The sequence below is a fragment of the Tachypleus tridentatus genome, chromosome 5 (genome assembly GCF_004210375.1).
Source record: "Tachypleus tridentatus isolate NWPU-2018 chromosome 5, ASM421037v1, whole genome shotgun sequence".
NCBI lineage: Eukaryota > Metazoa > Arthropoda > Merostomata > Xiphosura > Limulidae > Tachypleus > Tachypleus tridentatus.
The window spans coordinates 14,721,757-14,738,921 of record NC_134829.1 but is presented as its reverse complement, the minus strand read 5'-3'; the positions used below and the strand labels follow the sequence as shown (position 1 = coordinate 14,738,921).

Sequence of the window (17,165 nt, the reverse complement as noted above, 5' to 3'; positions counted from 1 at the left end):
AAGGCTAAATTGTATATTATGTTTGTTGTATGCAAAGGAGTAATGAATTTAAATTAAACATTAACATTTAAGTTTACACATTAAAAATAAGCAACTACTTCTAAACATCAACTATTGTGTATACAGAACAGATCAATGAGCTATGATTCATATTCTACATGTAAAGATTACCTCCTATGAGTACAAGTAAAGAAATAATGAACAATTTCAAAACAATATCTTCTATATGGACATAATAAGGAGCAAAAACTACAAACAATCCCTAATAAGAATGTGTATGTTGCAAAAAATAATTAACCAAAACTAAGCATTGTTCTCAATGTGTGCACATGTAATAAAACAAGAATAAGGAACTAGAATCAACCATTAATAATTATGAAAACATAGCAAGTTATAAAAATGTATGTTGTTTATTAAGAACACATGTAAAAAAAGTAATGAATGAAATGTAAACATTAATTTCTATCTAGATGTATTAAGGAACAATAAACCAGTAAAATATCAATGATGACATATTACAACTGAAAGAGAACTTAAACGTAACTGAACATTAATATCTATGTTTACACAATAAGGAACAAGTTAATATATGACCAACCACTAACTTCTACATGCACACATGAAATAGCAATGAACAATGGCAAATTTACTAAGTGGTGGTATATGTTAAAGAGTAAGTAATTATGATTAAACATTTTTGTCTAAGTAGTAGCATATTAAGTTTTGGTTTGTTTTGAATTTCACAGCCAACTCTTGGGCTACTCTTTTACCAACGAATAGTGGGATTGAATATTACATTATAATGGCCCCAAGACTGAAAGGACAAGCATGTTTTGTGTGACAAGGATTTGAACCCGTGACCCTCAAATTATGAGTCGAGTGCCTTAACCACCTGGCCATGCCGGACCAACATGTTAAGTAAACAGCAAAACACAACATCTCAACATTAAGTGCTACAAGTTATGTGATAACAAAGAATAAACTACATCTAAAGAGTAATGTCTATGTTTTATCTGGGAAGGCAGGAAGGATGAGGCATAAAAGAGGGGAAGTCAAATGAAACCTGAACTAACTGATAGATGTGGCAATAACAGTAATAAGGGAGAATAAAGAAAACAACTGGCAGAAAGTATGTATAAAATCTGTGAAGGGAAATGTATGGCAGGAATAGAAGAAGAAGAATGCAGCGGTAACCTGAACCCCATCACACACTGGACAAAAGTACACTACCCTTCGTCTCACTATATTTGTAAACCTGAGTAACATCTTCTGCAATACATGACAGCTGTCACAATCTCAACAGACAAAGAATCTTTTAAATTGTTGGTAAATGTGAGTGATATTTATGTTTACATTAGCAGAAAAGGAATTCATGTTAATCTGTAAATTCATATCAAAAGGTTGAAAATACAAAGTTAAGTTTTGATCTATGTACTGCAAGCAACCTCATCAAAAACCAAAAAATTCTAAGCATGAGTGTGTTGAAGAAAAGAATTAGGATTTTTCACGTTAATATAAAGGAAGCACTGTACAGGGAGGAATGACACACACTTATTTGTGGAGGGTTTTGCTGCATGATATATCATCATGCAGTATTACAAATTCACATAAAGTTTAAGTGGAAATTTTACAAAGCCAGTAGCATATGAAAACCTAAAGCAGAATAGCATGACTTCAAGGGGAAAATAGCTAATCCATATGTGAAGGTGTGTCATTTTATCAGAATAATAAATTTAAAATTAATTTCTAATTATACCTACATAATACATGTGCAAAAATCTTAAATCTCATGAAAGTTTATAATGTATGTTTTTCACAACAAAGAAAAGTTGAAAATTAAAAAGCCTCACTACAAAAAAGTAATTGTTACTATGCCATCTAACATGAAAAAAAAATTACCCTTCGCTTTCTTGCATTTCTAGATATCTGTTTTCCTTTGCAATGCTTTGTGTGCACTCTAAAGGAACGTCTCAATTTGTAAGTTTTCCCACAAATACTGCACTCATACACTGGATATTCAGAATGAATGGCCATATGTTCTGATAAACCCTGTTTGGTTTTATGGGCTTTAAAACAAACGTTACATTTGTGTGGACGATCATCAGTGTGTCTACACATATGTCTTTCCAGGCTGCCTAAAGGAAACAACATAAATACACATATATAAGAAAGCATGAATTTTCAATAACCTAAGTCATAACCCATATACATTTTGCATCACAGACACAAGTAGCAACTGTCAAACACAACATCTAAATAATAATCTGTAATATTAATACACAAATAAAAATATGCAAACATTATCAAGGTTGTCAACTCAGTCAATTGGTCACATATTTTTTGAATGGTTATAAACTCGTCAAATATGAGTCAAAATATGTATTAAGTACCATATCAGCCAAGGTTTTGTTTGCTTTATTTTACTAATCTTTATGCCCCAAATTAAATACAATCCACCAGTGGACTTCAAAATGAACAGGCGTCTACTTCAAACAATAAAAATTGTATTTAATGTGCAATGATCTAATATTTCTACAAATTTTGTAAATACTATATAAATATTAATATAATGTACTGTAACCTTTAAAGAAGTGATGTTATATGAAGCCATCTACTATATAAAGCAGTGCGTGTACAAGAAAAAATGCATAATTGAATATCTAATATTTCATATCTTTTCTTTATATGATGCACATTTTTTGAACAATCAGCACCAAAGTTGACAGTGATACAAAATGGTGTGCGTTGATGAAATTCTTGCAAACAGCATATCTTTGTTTTCAGTATTGGTACCTTTATGTATTTTTATTGCATTTCTAATGTTTATTATGTTAAGAAAAAAAACAACAAATACAAACGAACTGTTATTTCACTCACCAAATGGACTGGCATTCCAGCAAGTATAATATTCTTCAATTTTATGAAGTCAACAGCAATAATATTTCTAAGCTAACAATATCACTTTAACATAGTAAATTATTTTTAAGACATGTTTTCAGTATAATGTGTCAGGTAATATTATTTATATACAACACACAACATGAAAATGATGGCATAATATACAGTTGTAGCTTTGCTGTTGTCAAAAAGACAAAGACAAACCATAAACTGGTTCTTTTATATTATCGTGCAATTTATATTAATTAAACTTAAATATACGCAGTTAATATAACAAAACAAATAATATATAAAATTCCTGACACTGTTTGACCAGTTAATTAACAGATTATGTAAATACTGGTCAAGTGGCCAATCCTGAACGTAACACAAGTAATACAACTATATACCATCTCATTAAACAAAAGTAAAACTAACAAAAAGTAACAATTTATGAACAAAATAAATAATAATCAGTACACACTGTGTAGAAGTAACAACTTGTAGACACACACAGTACTATTATTTCATCAAACAAAAGCAATAACCTGAAAATAAATCATGAAAGTAAAAACTTATAAATATAATACATAAAGTAATGATACATAAATTCCTGAATGATTATTATTCCACAAGATATGAAGGAAAATGTGAATAACTGATAACTGAGAATAAATTGACATGTCTAAATGAAAACATTTTCTATTTTATTTTCTGTGATATTTTGAGTAAATGCCTTTCTCAGGCAGTAAAAACTGTATTATGGTGGCATCAGTCAAACTACACTGTCACGTGGTCTTTAATGCCTAATGACTGGCATTTGTTTGAAATATAACAGAAAATAAACTAGGAAAAGTTTTCATTTAAATGTGCCAATTTATTCTTTATTATCATTTATCGAAATGATCTATAAACACACAATAATCAATAACACAAACATCAAACAAGTAATAACCTGTAAAACCATAAAAAATTAATAACTTACAAATAGATATTATAAGCATACTCTTCAATGAAAAAAAAAACCAAAAAAAAAAAAAATATATATATATATACACACACAGGAGATAATCAAGAAAATTGATACTAATCCTTCTTGACAACAGTTGCTACCCATTAACACCACTGGTATTTTACCACTTATCTTTCCATAGCAGTTAATGGGCACTGACAATGGTGATAATTTTTCAAACACTCATGTCACTGACACTTGTTGGGCTTTGTTTAACATACCTTTCTTATAGAACCTTGCTGGACACTGATTGCACTGATACATTGGGATAGCTGTATGTCTGACAAGGTGAGCTTTCAAAGAAGAGTTCTGTTGGAAAGCCAGTCCACAATATTCACAAATAAATGTCTTTTCTTCCAGATGAACCTCCTTGTGACGTTTCAAATTTCCTGCCTGAGTAAAACCCTGGTTACATATGTCACACCTGTATAAAAGTGAAACTGGTAAACTTTCTAAAAACAATTACTTGTTTGTATTAGAGATAAACGATCAAAACACAATATATGAATAAAAGATTGAGATTTACCCTAATACATATTTTAGCTATAACTAGAATAATTCTAGTTATTTCTAGTTTTCTTTGAAATAATCGTAAAAAAAGTACTTCACATATTTTTTTCTCCTAATAACTACTGAAGAGGTAGTTTTTGCTGTACTTAAATCCATTAAAGATACAAATGATTTGTTCTAGATTTATAGACTAATATAAAAAGTTGGAAAGAAAAACGTTTTCATAGGTATACATAAAGACACACACAAACATACATACAAAGCAGAAGTTTCTGAGACCCTCATACCACAATTGTTGTTAGGAGTTGGTTGAACCAAATTTGATGAAATTCAGGAAAATAACTCAGTCCAATTTTTCAAAATGATGAGGTTAAATGGATAATAAAATATTAAGAATGGTTTGAGTTTACCAGTCATTTCAATGCTATCACCACAAACAAGGGTTCAACTAAGAATCTCAACAGTAAAACATGTGAAGCTAATTCCAAATTAAAGTGGGTATTAGTGCCATACATGCCACATATACTTTTACAATAACAAGCAGATCTACAGCCCAAAGTAATGATGGATCACCTACATATACAACTGTTTTACAGTTTTACTGCTTCGGCCTTGTTAAGTTAGTTAAAAGAAAAAATAAACAGATTTGAATAATCATGATGAAAAGGAAAATAACATTAAGAACAGAAATAGGTGAAGTCACATAACCCTTTCACAACAGGTCAAGGGGTCAAAGGTCATGTCATCACGTTTGCAACTTGCATTCAAAATTTTAATGAACAAGTATTTTATGAATTTATATCAATAAGTTTGGAATTAAATTGTAGGTTATAATTCAAACTTTAATATTACATAAGAGTTAGTTTCTTAATTTAAAAGAAACCACCTAAATATAGATTTTTGTGGGTCATGATGGTTGCTTGGTTGGTTTGGTGTTTTATGGCACAAAGCAGTTAGGCTATCTGTACCAAACATCTTTTAAAAAGTTAAAATTAAAATAAATTTAGTAAAATTCATAAAAGAAAATTAAGGTAAAACAAAGCAAAGTTTATAAAAAACATAAATAGCATTAAAACCAATGCTTACATCTAGTCTACAGCAGTAAGAGAAATGCAAGTTGCAAAGAACTGTCTGTAGCATAAATGTAATTATCATAACTTGCCAAGAAGACTAACAAGTAAGTTCAAAAACCACCATCAGTCACCTGAAGTTGGTCTTTCTAGTCCTGGTTCCGAGTTATTTGACGCCATGAGCATTTTTAGAAAGTAAAGTAATAAAGGTTTTAAAAGACTTGCAGCAAAATTTTAATTATAACTCACCAGGATGACTAACAGGTAGTTCAAACAGCAGTGTTAGTCACCTGAAGATGGCCTTTCTAGTCTTGGTTTAAAGTTATTTGACATTATGGCCATTTTCTAATTTAAAATCAAACTAGCTGGACTTTGATTCTTAAAAGGGAATCACACATTGAAAAAGGTCTAATGTATAAATTAAAAAAACTTAAGTAGCATTAAAAAGATTAATGGCCTTTCAAAAACTAAAAACATTTCCAAGGTGGACAGTGTCACCATCAACCATCACCAATAACAGTGTTAACATTATGGATAAACCTTGGGACAGAACACGTTTAAAACGGTGCTTTCATTGAGAGCCATAACGACGGCAAGACAGTAAAACGTGGCTTATTGTGACCCGAGTATTACACAGACAACACATTGGTGCATCAGTCCCACATGAAAGAAAATGATGAGTTAGAAAACTGTGACCAACGTGTAGTCTAGTTAAAACAACTTCCTCTTTCTGATCCTTATGGAAGCAAGATAGCCAAAGTCCAAGGGTTTTCTTTGGGAAAGCTTGTTTACATATTGCTCACTCTAAATCAACTGCCAACTGGCACAAAGACAAGCCTTGAGAACAGGACCATAGTCCATGTATGGAACAGGCACAGTGGTAAGAGTGCCAGTGCAGATACATTTAGCTACGGTGTCAGCAAGCTCATTCCCACAAATACCAACCTGACCCAGTATCCAGAAAAACTGGATAAAAGTGGATTTTAAAGAGAAATGAGCCTGTCGGTTTTGAATATCGGCAAGAAGAGGGTGTGAACTAAAGTGAAGGGCCAGAAGAGAACTAAGCGAGTCAGTAAGAATAGTGCAGTTTGAGTACTGCTAAGCTTTTATGTGATCCAGAGCAAGAGAAATGGCATACAGTTCAGCAGTGAACACAGAAGCTGTAGAGGGAATTCTGAACACAACCACCAAACCACAACAAACCATGGCAGAACCCACACAATCACCTGATTTCGAACCATTTATATAAATATAAATGGAAGGATGGTTCGAAAGATGTTCAGCAAATAACAGACAGTATTTCCAATCGGGAGCACCTGCTTTTCTCAGATGACTTAAAGATAGGTCACAATTGGGGAGTGTAAGAATCCATGGTGGGATGGGCTGACCAGAGGATACAGCAATGTTATCCAAGGACAGACCCAATTCATTCAACTGCCCTGGATACGAAGGCCAAAAGGAGTAATGGCAGATCATCTGTTCTGAAAAATTATGGCCCACCGAGGAATGAAAACACAACCCCTTTGGTAAGGAATGAAGTTTCGAAGCATATAGTAAAGAAAGTTGCAAGTGGCAGAGGTGCAAAGAAGGTTCATGAGACTCTATGTATAAGCTCTGAACTGGGGAAGCGTGGAAAGCCCAAGTGTAGAGTCAAAGTCCTTGATGACGAATGGAGTCAAGCATCTTTAAAGCTGAGGTCCTGGCAGAGCCACAGACCAGTGATCCATAGTCGAGTTTCAATCGAATATGAGCACAATATATCTTTAGCATAGAACATCAATCTGCTCCCCAAGTAGAAGAAGACAGGACACAAGAAAAGCTGGAGAAAGAGGGTCAGTTTGCTTGATCCAGCTTCTACTGGGGAACATGGGTCAGGTGGCAAAGACCATGGCCAGTCTCTCTCAAAATTATAGGAAAATGATGACTGTCTCGTGGATTATTGTCAGTCGGCCATAAAAATGGGATCAATAGCAGTAGACGACTGACTAGGTGCATGGAAATAAGTGGAAAAACTGCTATTGAAAAGAGAAAGGTTGTGATCAGAGAGCATATGCTCTACAGAGCAATCCCTCCTTATCAATATCAGCACTTCCCCAGAGGGGATGATGTCCAAGGATTATAAAGGGAGACAGCAACTGTCCAATGAGAGCATCAAGGTTTGAGTGATTATATGTCTCTCCAGGCAACAGGAAGAGAGAACAAACAATGATGCTATGACCCAAGAAAACACTGATGGCTATAGCCTCCAAGGGTGTGTCAAGTGGCAAAGACAAGGTGGGCACATGCTGATCAACCACTCGTCCATCACACAGCCTGTCATTTCTCTACAAAGAAAACCCCCAAAAGGTGACTGTATCGGCAGGTTTCAGAAATGTTTCCTGTAAGAAAAGACATACAGAATGGTTGAAAGTAATCAGTGTTTCGATGTCATCCAGATTAGAACGTAAACCTCGACAGTTCCATTGTATCAAGGTGGCCATTTTCATTTATATGTAGGTGAACTGAGTAGAGAACCCTTCTGTTTATGACCATATCTTTATTCAAGAAAGGTCTATCGACCTCCATGGATCCTGCCCTGGGTCAATTGGGCAGTTCTTTGCTGTTACAAGAGGATTCCAGCAACTGAGGACATGAACGAATGATCATTTTGCATCTTAGGGTGAGAGAAGAAGATATACCCAAGGAAATGCCTGTACCCAGAACCAAAGGAAATGGATCTTCAGATTTGATGAAATGTATGCTAGGGACAGAGATGGGTGTTGAAGTTGATTCATCAACTTCTTTAACCATGGAGGTCAAAAGACTTTTCATTTGGTTTGAGAACGATTCTTTTGGGGGCACAGAGAGATCCGTCTGCACTCTCACTGTAGTAGTGGAATGAAGTGCAGCAGTATACGTCCAAGATGAAGTGGTGGACAGCAGCTTTCGAGCCTCAGAATAAGTAATGTTATGAATCATTTTCAAATGCTCTACCTCTTTTTCTTCCAACCATTTACGGCAAGAAGGCAAGTAGGACAGGTGAGAGTCATTGCAATTAATGTAATGAGGGTCTGTTTCACACTCATAGGCATCTTGGTCCTTGCCACCTCAATGAGCACACGTCAAGGGGCAATGACGCGACATCTTTGAGTGACCGAACCGCTGACACTGAAAACATCTGAAAAAGTTTGGAATGTATGGCCGCACCTTGCAATTAAGATAACCTGCACTGATGGTGGCAGGTGAATGTAGTGATGTAAATGTCAGAATGAGAACATTTTTAGGCATCATAATTCCATCTTTGCGAGTGTTGATACTCCTCACTGCAGAAACTCCTTGGGCAGAGAAACCAACGAAAATCTCTGACTCAGGAATGTTCTTTAAATCCCTCTCAACAATAACTCCTCATGATGAATTCAAAGTAGCATGAGGCATAACCTCAATAGGTATATCTTCAATTGCTTTTGAATGCAAGAGGAGTTCACTGTGTTGATGTGTGGATGTTTCCACCAATATGTCACCAGATCAAAGCTTCTATACTGACTTTGGAATGCTAGCAAGTCCCTCTAGTCCCTTCTGAATGAAAAAGGGAGATATTTGCCCTAAAGGTTTGTCTGAAAGAGAATGTGGGATAAGAAAACGAGGTGCACAGGTGTTACAGATTGCTGCTTAGAATCTTTAAGACATGGTTGTTTACCTAGGGACTATTTTTTACCATTTTATTTGAAGGATCCATAATAAAAAAACGAATATTTCGGTGTCCACTGACCTCACCCACCATGAAGCCCTACGAGGGGATGCACTACAATGCCAAACAAGGACACTGCACTAATGCCAGGGTTTCATGAGCAATATACCCAAACACCAGCATCAGATGCAATGTCCACAACACCTGTTGAGAACATCCAACACTGTTACTTGGTTCACCTTAGTCCAAGTGGACCAGCAGACTGACCCAAGGAGGGCCACCCCAAGGCTGCCTGTCTACAGGAATTCAAGGTCAAAGTGGTGTGTTAGGGTTGGACCCCTCAACCACCAGGGTCCTCTCCTCCCCTTCAAGGGTCACCATGCATGGCAAACACATGGGTGGATGTTTAGATCCCAGAGGAGGTAAACTGAAAGAACAGAACCTTCCCTGGGAGGTCTCCTCATCACATACAGGAATTCACACTAAGGGGAGTGGGTCATGAGGTATGCTGAATGCAGCACTAGTTAAAATTAGATGTTTGTAATATCAAAATATTAAGTAAATAGCTTTAGAAATTAGAAACTTAAATTATCATTATTGACAAGCTAGAATATCAAGTAAGAACCTCATATCTTTTTATTTTGCCAAGATATGACTTGTGTACTGAATAAAACACAATATTCACCTCCTTCCATTTTCAGAAAAAGTCACTTATGTACACTTACTAGCGTATATGATATGTGAATAACTAACAGCTCAGAACATCCCCTACTGGTTTTTTCAGTCATTATAATTTCTGAAAAGGCTACCACATTCATTAAAACCAAGATTTCAAGAAAGTAGCTTGTATCTTTAGTCTGCTTGAAGTTTCATACCTTTTTAGACCCAAATGCAGCTTAGTTTCTAAGCTTAATAAATTATAGTGGAATTTATGATATCAGTATAGTTATCTATGATTTTTTTCCACAGATATTCAAATGTTTATATAAAACCAAAAAACATGCTGGCTGATGTCCTCCACATATGAAATGATAAAGGTTTTAGCAATATATGTCCAGCAGCAACTGCATTCAAAGGTCAAAGCTAGAAGAGATAGTTGTGTGCTTTACTCCTTGATTTATTGTTCTGTATTTTAAGAAAAACAAGTTTCATAATCTATTTCTAAATAGTTATAACCTATATACAGTGTATAATAATTTAGCTGTCACTGTATATTACAAAATACTAGTCCACTAAAACATAGCCAAGACTGAGCCAGTTTTATATTATATGTTAACATAAGTGTATAGGTACCATGTCAATGCAAATTAAGTAATGTTAGCTAGGCTCAACTAGAAGCTTAATATAATAAAAATAGATACTCATATGTATAAATATACAAGACTTAAGCTACTTAGACTAAACATTTGTATTTTCATATAATTTGTTGTCATTCTGGCATAAAAACATAATTTATATTTATTTATTTCCTAATTTCTTATGATGGTTACAAAGTCAGTCAATTGACAGACCACACAGAGGGTATAGAAAATAACAAAATATAAGTCTTACTGAAAACAAACATCTGAAATGTATTTAGGAGGTTTTAGAAATTTACAAATAATAGTTGAGATTTTGGGGACTAAGAATAGTTTTCTTAATCATAACATGAAATCACTTCACACTCAAACTAGTAACCAAACATACTCAATATTTTCACAAACAAATCTTTGGAAAAATACTTCATTAAAAAATTAATTTTTCATGTACAAAAAAACATGTACTCTTTACTAAAAGTCTGCCAAATTTTGTGAAGGTACACATACTGTATCAAAAGTTCCAGCATAAATACTTATGTGCAAAAGGGTTAAATAACCATAGTACAAAGGAAGTTCATAAATAAATATATAAATAATTTAATCATCACTATTAACTATTATACAGTTAAGGAAATCCTACTGCTGTTAAACTGCAGAACTTACTGGAAATCTAAAAGAAGTATGAACCAATTACCTGAAAACAGATTACAAAAAATCAATGTTCCAAAAATTACATCAGTTGAGATATCATACTCACACATATACATAGAAAGGTTTATTTCCTGAAGTGATTACATGGAGGTTGGAGTGGCAAAAATACTTGCCTAGATCTACACTATCACTTAATGTAGCCCAATGTATATGTATTTAATTTTTTAAATGGAATCCTCTTTAAACACTTTTATGCACAAATCTCTGTGTTTCATTCAAAACTGAATTAAACATCTTTGATATATGAATGTATGTGAATGAATTTAACATTATAATGTGTTATCATTTGATGTTTTATTTTATTCAAGTGTTAAGTCCTTTAGTACAAAATGAACCTTTACAAAACTACTTAACACTTCTGATGTACCATCACGTGATCAACAAGACCGAAAAAAATCTCTACTTTGGCTCTTTATATCTTCAATAATATAATAATTATAGTGTAAAGGAACATCTGGCTACTAAGATACTTATCTAACCCTTTGACTCATTCCTTTCCAAGTACTCTGAATGAATACAGTTGAAACAAGCAATGAACTTTATCAACCCCTGACAGGTTCCACACCTATCTTCAACAGATTTGTTTGAGCTTTATCCCTTCTATGCAGACTTTATATACATGTGTACATAAAATAATAAAGAGCACATTTCATAGCACACAATAAGAATGGATATTTTGAAATTGGCAGCAAGTTTTCATCACAGAGTACCCAGATTGACTGTCATACTGTTGGCTGCTTGATCGACTATAGCACTTATGACTCTTTCTAACCTAAATATTTTATAGTTAGAGATACAGTTTAAATTGTATTTAAACTATTATAGTTAATTTTGCATTAGTTATGTTTGAAAATGAATAATGAAAAGGCTTAAGCACTTTCCAAATATAACTCAATCTTCATGTCTATCAAAGTAATAATATTAAGCACTGAACTATACTTTTGCTGAAGGGTTTCTCATCTCCCAAAGAAACTGTTGCATGCCTTGATGGAACCATTGACTTGTGTTGAGATGAATAATAAACCGTAAGAGACAAGAAAAGAAAATAATACAATAAAAATCAACTCTATGCAAAAAGGAAAAACAAATTTAACAAAAGTAAACAATTTAAAGATTTTCTACAATAAATTAAAAGGTATACGTGTTTTTCGTTTTTTTTTCTATTTCCTAATTTTAATTATTTCATTGATTGTATGCTTACAATAATAACTAGAATTAGTGATATGATATATAAAATGAAAAAAAATAAGATTTAAACATTTACCTTAAAAAACTTTTGATATTCCTTTAGGAAGTTCTATAGATTACACAAATGAAAAACAAAAATTATAAGACAGCAAAAATTTCTTTTATACTTAAAATGAAAATAACTTTGCACTCAATTTGTTAATAGTTTGAATATGAGCAATTACAATAGAAAAATAACATTTTTTAGTAACAACACTTAATTAAATCCAATTAACTGTAGACAAGATACTTATGGTCTTTAACAAAATCTTACCAGTTTTTGAGGGAATACATTAAAAAACCTCATAGTTACCACACATATTTGTACAAGTGAAATTTGTGACTCAATTTCTGTAAATTGTATAAGCCTGTCATGAAAGAGTTAAATTAATTTTATTTAACAGAAACAAACTAATACTGTGTATACTGATTTCACATTTAGTTACTTTTAGTTTGTAAGGGAAATATCTTACAGCCTAAATAAAGATATACCTGTATGTCTAAATGACCCAACTTCGCTAAAATAAAATTCAATAAACTAGATTGTTTTTGTACTTTATATGGACTTGTTGAACATGTTCAATCAAACAGGAATAAAAGCTAATTACATTTATTTTGTTTACTATCATAACTGTATAATAGAAGTGTTAAGAATGACACTGCTTCAGGCATCACAATTAAATTAATAAATATGAATATGCCTTTTGCAGTTGTTCAATAAAAAGCAACAATACTTTGGAGATCTATAAGTAATGAAATTGTACATTTAATAAATAATTAACCTGTATGATAACTATATTCATCCCCAATGTACCAAAATTAGGTTAAGTACACAAAGTGTTACAAAAATTTCAATTCTATCTAAATTAAACAGCTTCAGAACAATTTTAATTTCTAGAAGTTAAAAAAATACATAAAACTATCTTCCTACAAAACAATCAAATTACGATTCAATTTTTGTATTGTCTTTGGAAGGTTAAGAAGTTATTTCTCGTCCCGGTACAATTTGTATTTTAAAAAACTATATACATGGTACTACTTTTAACAGATTTGAAAAAGAAAGATTATAAAAAAGAACAATAACTGGTGTGAAAGGTACTGTTTTCAACTGATTTAAGAAATCTGAAATTGCATATACAAAATGTAATATACAAGAGTACTGCCTCCAACTAATTTTAGTTCTTTAACAAATCAGAAACAGTGAATGTGTGCATTTGAGTATAAACCTAAAACTTATTCCAACATGAATGATATAGATGAACATTCACACTTCAAAATTGTGGAGTTATTATTCACAAGTATGAGGCAGGTTCATCATTTGCTACAAAACACATAGAATGAAACAGTGATAAAGAAATTCCATCAAAGTGGTTTGGAAAAAAATAACCTCAAAAATCTTCAAAATGCAAATTATTGCATGATAAAATCAATAGAAAGAATATTCTCCAATGAACTAAATATGCAAAGCCTGTGACAAATATTAAATTTGTAAAAATAAGCTTCAATGTTTAATACCTCAAATTGAATACTGTTAAACACTCAGTAGTTTTAATATAAAGTTGCTTAATATCTATTCATCTCTCACCTGTACTTAAAGTCCATACTTAAGCTAATAAACATAGAAATCAAATATATATATATATTTTTAAAATTTACATTGACTACTCCTAGTCAGACTGTTAGCCACACTGCCAACTCTCAAGCTAGATCCACGCTGCCAACTCTCAAGCTAAATTGTTAGCCACGCTGCAAACTCTTAACCTAAATTGTTAGCCACGCTGCAAACTCTAAGCTAAATTGTTAGCCACGCTGCAAACTCTAAGCTAGATTGTTAGCCACGCTGCAAACTCTAAGCTAGATTGTTAGCCACGCTGCAAACTCTTAAACTAAATTGTTAGCCATGCTGCAAACTCTAAGCTAGACTGTCAGCCATTCTGCAAACTCTAGGCTAACAATACTTTTTCTTTGAATTATAAGCTTGATAAATAAATGGTGTCTTTGAAAGAATAGTACATTCACAATTATACTTAAAAATTAAATGACTGTATATGAAAAAAATTATACTTTTGGTGGTAAACAATAATGTAACCAACTGTTTGTTACATCTGAGAGAGCTTTTGCTTTGTTATTCAACAGCTTTGATCAAATTGTTAATGAACTTCTAATCAGAGAAAGCTACCTACTTAAAGCAAAACTAAAAATCTGATCAACAGAAGAGCTTATTAAATATACTTTTCTTACATTCTTACTTATAAAATCCTCTTTGATAAATCAGTTGGACACTAGCCACATTGTAAAGTGTTTGTCTCCAAATTTGTATTAAAATTCCCTTTAAGTTATGAAAATTATTAATTAAGTATTTATTTGTATGGTTTGTATAAAAACGTTTTTGCATAAAATGAAATTTTTTTATTTAATTTGAAAATAATTTAACTTTTTTGATAGGACCTCAATCATTTTAACATTTTGCAACTACCAGATAAACATGTAAGTATTCATACAATAACTTTTAATACAGCGTGTGTATATTCAGAAAATTTGGGAAACACTTAAAAGACATTATATGTGTAATATCTTCTAAAAATCCTATTTTTAACTGAATTTTTTACATTCATAAAAATAGAGAGCAAGAGTACTTGATTAGTCTGTGTTCAAATTTTCGCATTAAGATTAAAAATACTTTTTTTTCTCTTACAGCTTTCAAATTTAAATTGCATATCCTCTAATACTTACAAAATTAATATCAAACTTCTTTTTTTCAGATTAATTTTATAAGTTATTTGCTCTGTTTTAACTCTACATGGACCCATCTCATTTGACCTTGTAACCACCACAAAGAAATAAGAGATAAAGCTTTTTGCTCTCCACACTGACTGCAAATTGTAAGAGAAAACTGTAATATATATTGCACAATAATTGTATATATTGTATAATTATAATTACTTGTATAATATTTTTATTGCATAATTTATCAATTATTATATAACTATTTAATTAAGTTACCATATTATTGTAGCTTAAACTATATTATATAATTATTGACAGTTTGGAAAACAAGAATATGATAGATGAGCATTGCAACAGGGTCAGACATTTAATTTATATCTCCATAAACAAAAAAGCTAGAAGGGCACAAAAAGGTTTCTTTTTGTTTCAGATCAATGCTGCTTTGAGCTATCTGCTGTGTCCACCATAGGGAACTGAGCCCAAGTTTTAGTACTGTAAGTCCACAAACTTACCACTGAATTACTGAGAGGCATGTGAGAAAAAAAAAAAAAGAAGATAAAATAATCAAAGTATGGCTTTGTAATATCTAGACTATAATAAATATATTCAACTTGAGAGATGAGAGGGGTGATAAAAAAATAAAGAATTGGGAAACTGGGACAAAACAAGTGTTGCTATATGAATATATGAGGAGAACGAGGATTTATTTAAATATTTCCTTTTAAAATTAAGAAGTTGAAACTTGCATAATATTAAACATAAAACTATGTTTTGGTATCAAGTTTATTCATATATATTAATGATAAAGTAGTTTATTTACACTTTGATTATATCTCTGTAAAAGTTTGTGGCATGTTTTTACCTACCTATAGCAAGATGATTAAACAAGCACAGCTAATAAACAAGCAGTTGTGACCTTTATCATATTTCAATAACAAACAATGCTTTAAAGTGTACAAACATCATTATGATACACAAAATAAATACGATAAATATATATTAAAAAAAAAATACCTGTAGGGTTTCTCTCCCGTATGTACTCTTAGGTGAATTCTTAAACTAAACCTTGCATGAAAACACTTCTCACAGTACGGACACTGTCGTGTAGGTTTTCCATTCCTCTGGTCAGAGCTGTTTCTTATTTCCTTATCTGCATGTTCTTTTTCATGTTCTAGATATTACATAATGTATAACTTTGTAAGTAACATGAACTATAATCTCTCAATCATACCTAACAGATAAAATATAAAAAATATTTTAGCATTTTCAACTATATCTATCTGAAACATAAATAATGCATGTCTGTTTTAAAACAAGTGAAGAAAAAAGTATGAAGTACAATTAAGCAAAGGCTGTTTATACTTAAGGGGCAGGGACATAATGTTAAATATATGAATGTAAATTATGTACACATACGAGTGCAAAGTAACAATATAATGTATGTTCAAATAAAGCATGCTTGCATAAGAACTACAAATAAATGTTATTAAATAGTTGTAAGTAAAGACTGGTTACACATATTATAAGTATAAGAAATAGTATAAGGTATATTTAGATAAGGACACACTACTCATGAAATACAGAAAAATAATGTAAGATATGTGGTAAAAGTCTGGCTACACACAAAATATACAAAAACAGCATTAAGTTTATGTATGTAAATGCTACCTAAACAAGATGATAAAAAAGTAGAAATTTTTAAGGATAATAATTCTTACTATCATAATTATTGTATGAAAGTGTTACTAGTATATTTTGGATCAAAACAGTATTTGCTAGAGTAAAAAAAAAATACTATCTATATGTAACAACATGCACATACAAACACTTCATTAAAATTAATATCTGATAATGCTCTGGGTTATTTTAAATGTATAAGAAGATAATGTAAAGCATGTTAACTAAAAGATTGTACAGATATGAGCACAAAATAACACTAAAATGTACATGCAAGTAAAGCATAGGGGTGGAGGTTGAGAATCATACACATCTAAAAACACAGTGGTTTATTTCTACTATAAGGTTACTTAAGCAACTGTCTTTTGTATCAAAATATTAGGGGCGCT

General features: G+C 32.0%; 1 protein-coding gene across 3 annotated transcripts in view; it reads right to left on the bottom strand.

Annotated features, from left to right (window-relative positions):
• LOC143250580 (uncharacterized) overlaps positions 1-17,165 on the bottom strand; it is a 92,450-nt gene that overhangs the window by 10,483 nt on the left and 64,802 nt on the right. The window contains exons 11-13 of one of the 3 annotated variants that reach the window (XM_076501361.1): positions 16,114-16,270; positions 4,111-4,313; positions 1,900-2,135 (exon numbers count right to left, since the gene is read on the bottom strand). In XM_076501361.1, the coding sequence (XP_076357476.1) occupies positions 1,900-2,135; positions 4,111-4,313; positions 16,114-16,270 (596 nt within the window). Of the gene's footprint in view, positions 1-1,899; positions 2,136-4,110; positions 4,314-12,079; positions 12,146-16,113; positions 16,271-17,165 lie in introns of those variants that run through there. The other 2 variants (XM_076501362.1, XM_076501363.1) reach the window with 2 other exon arrangements.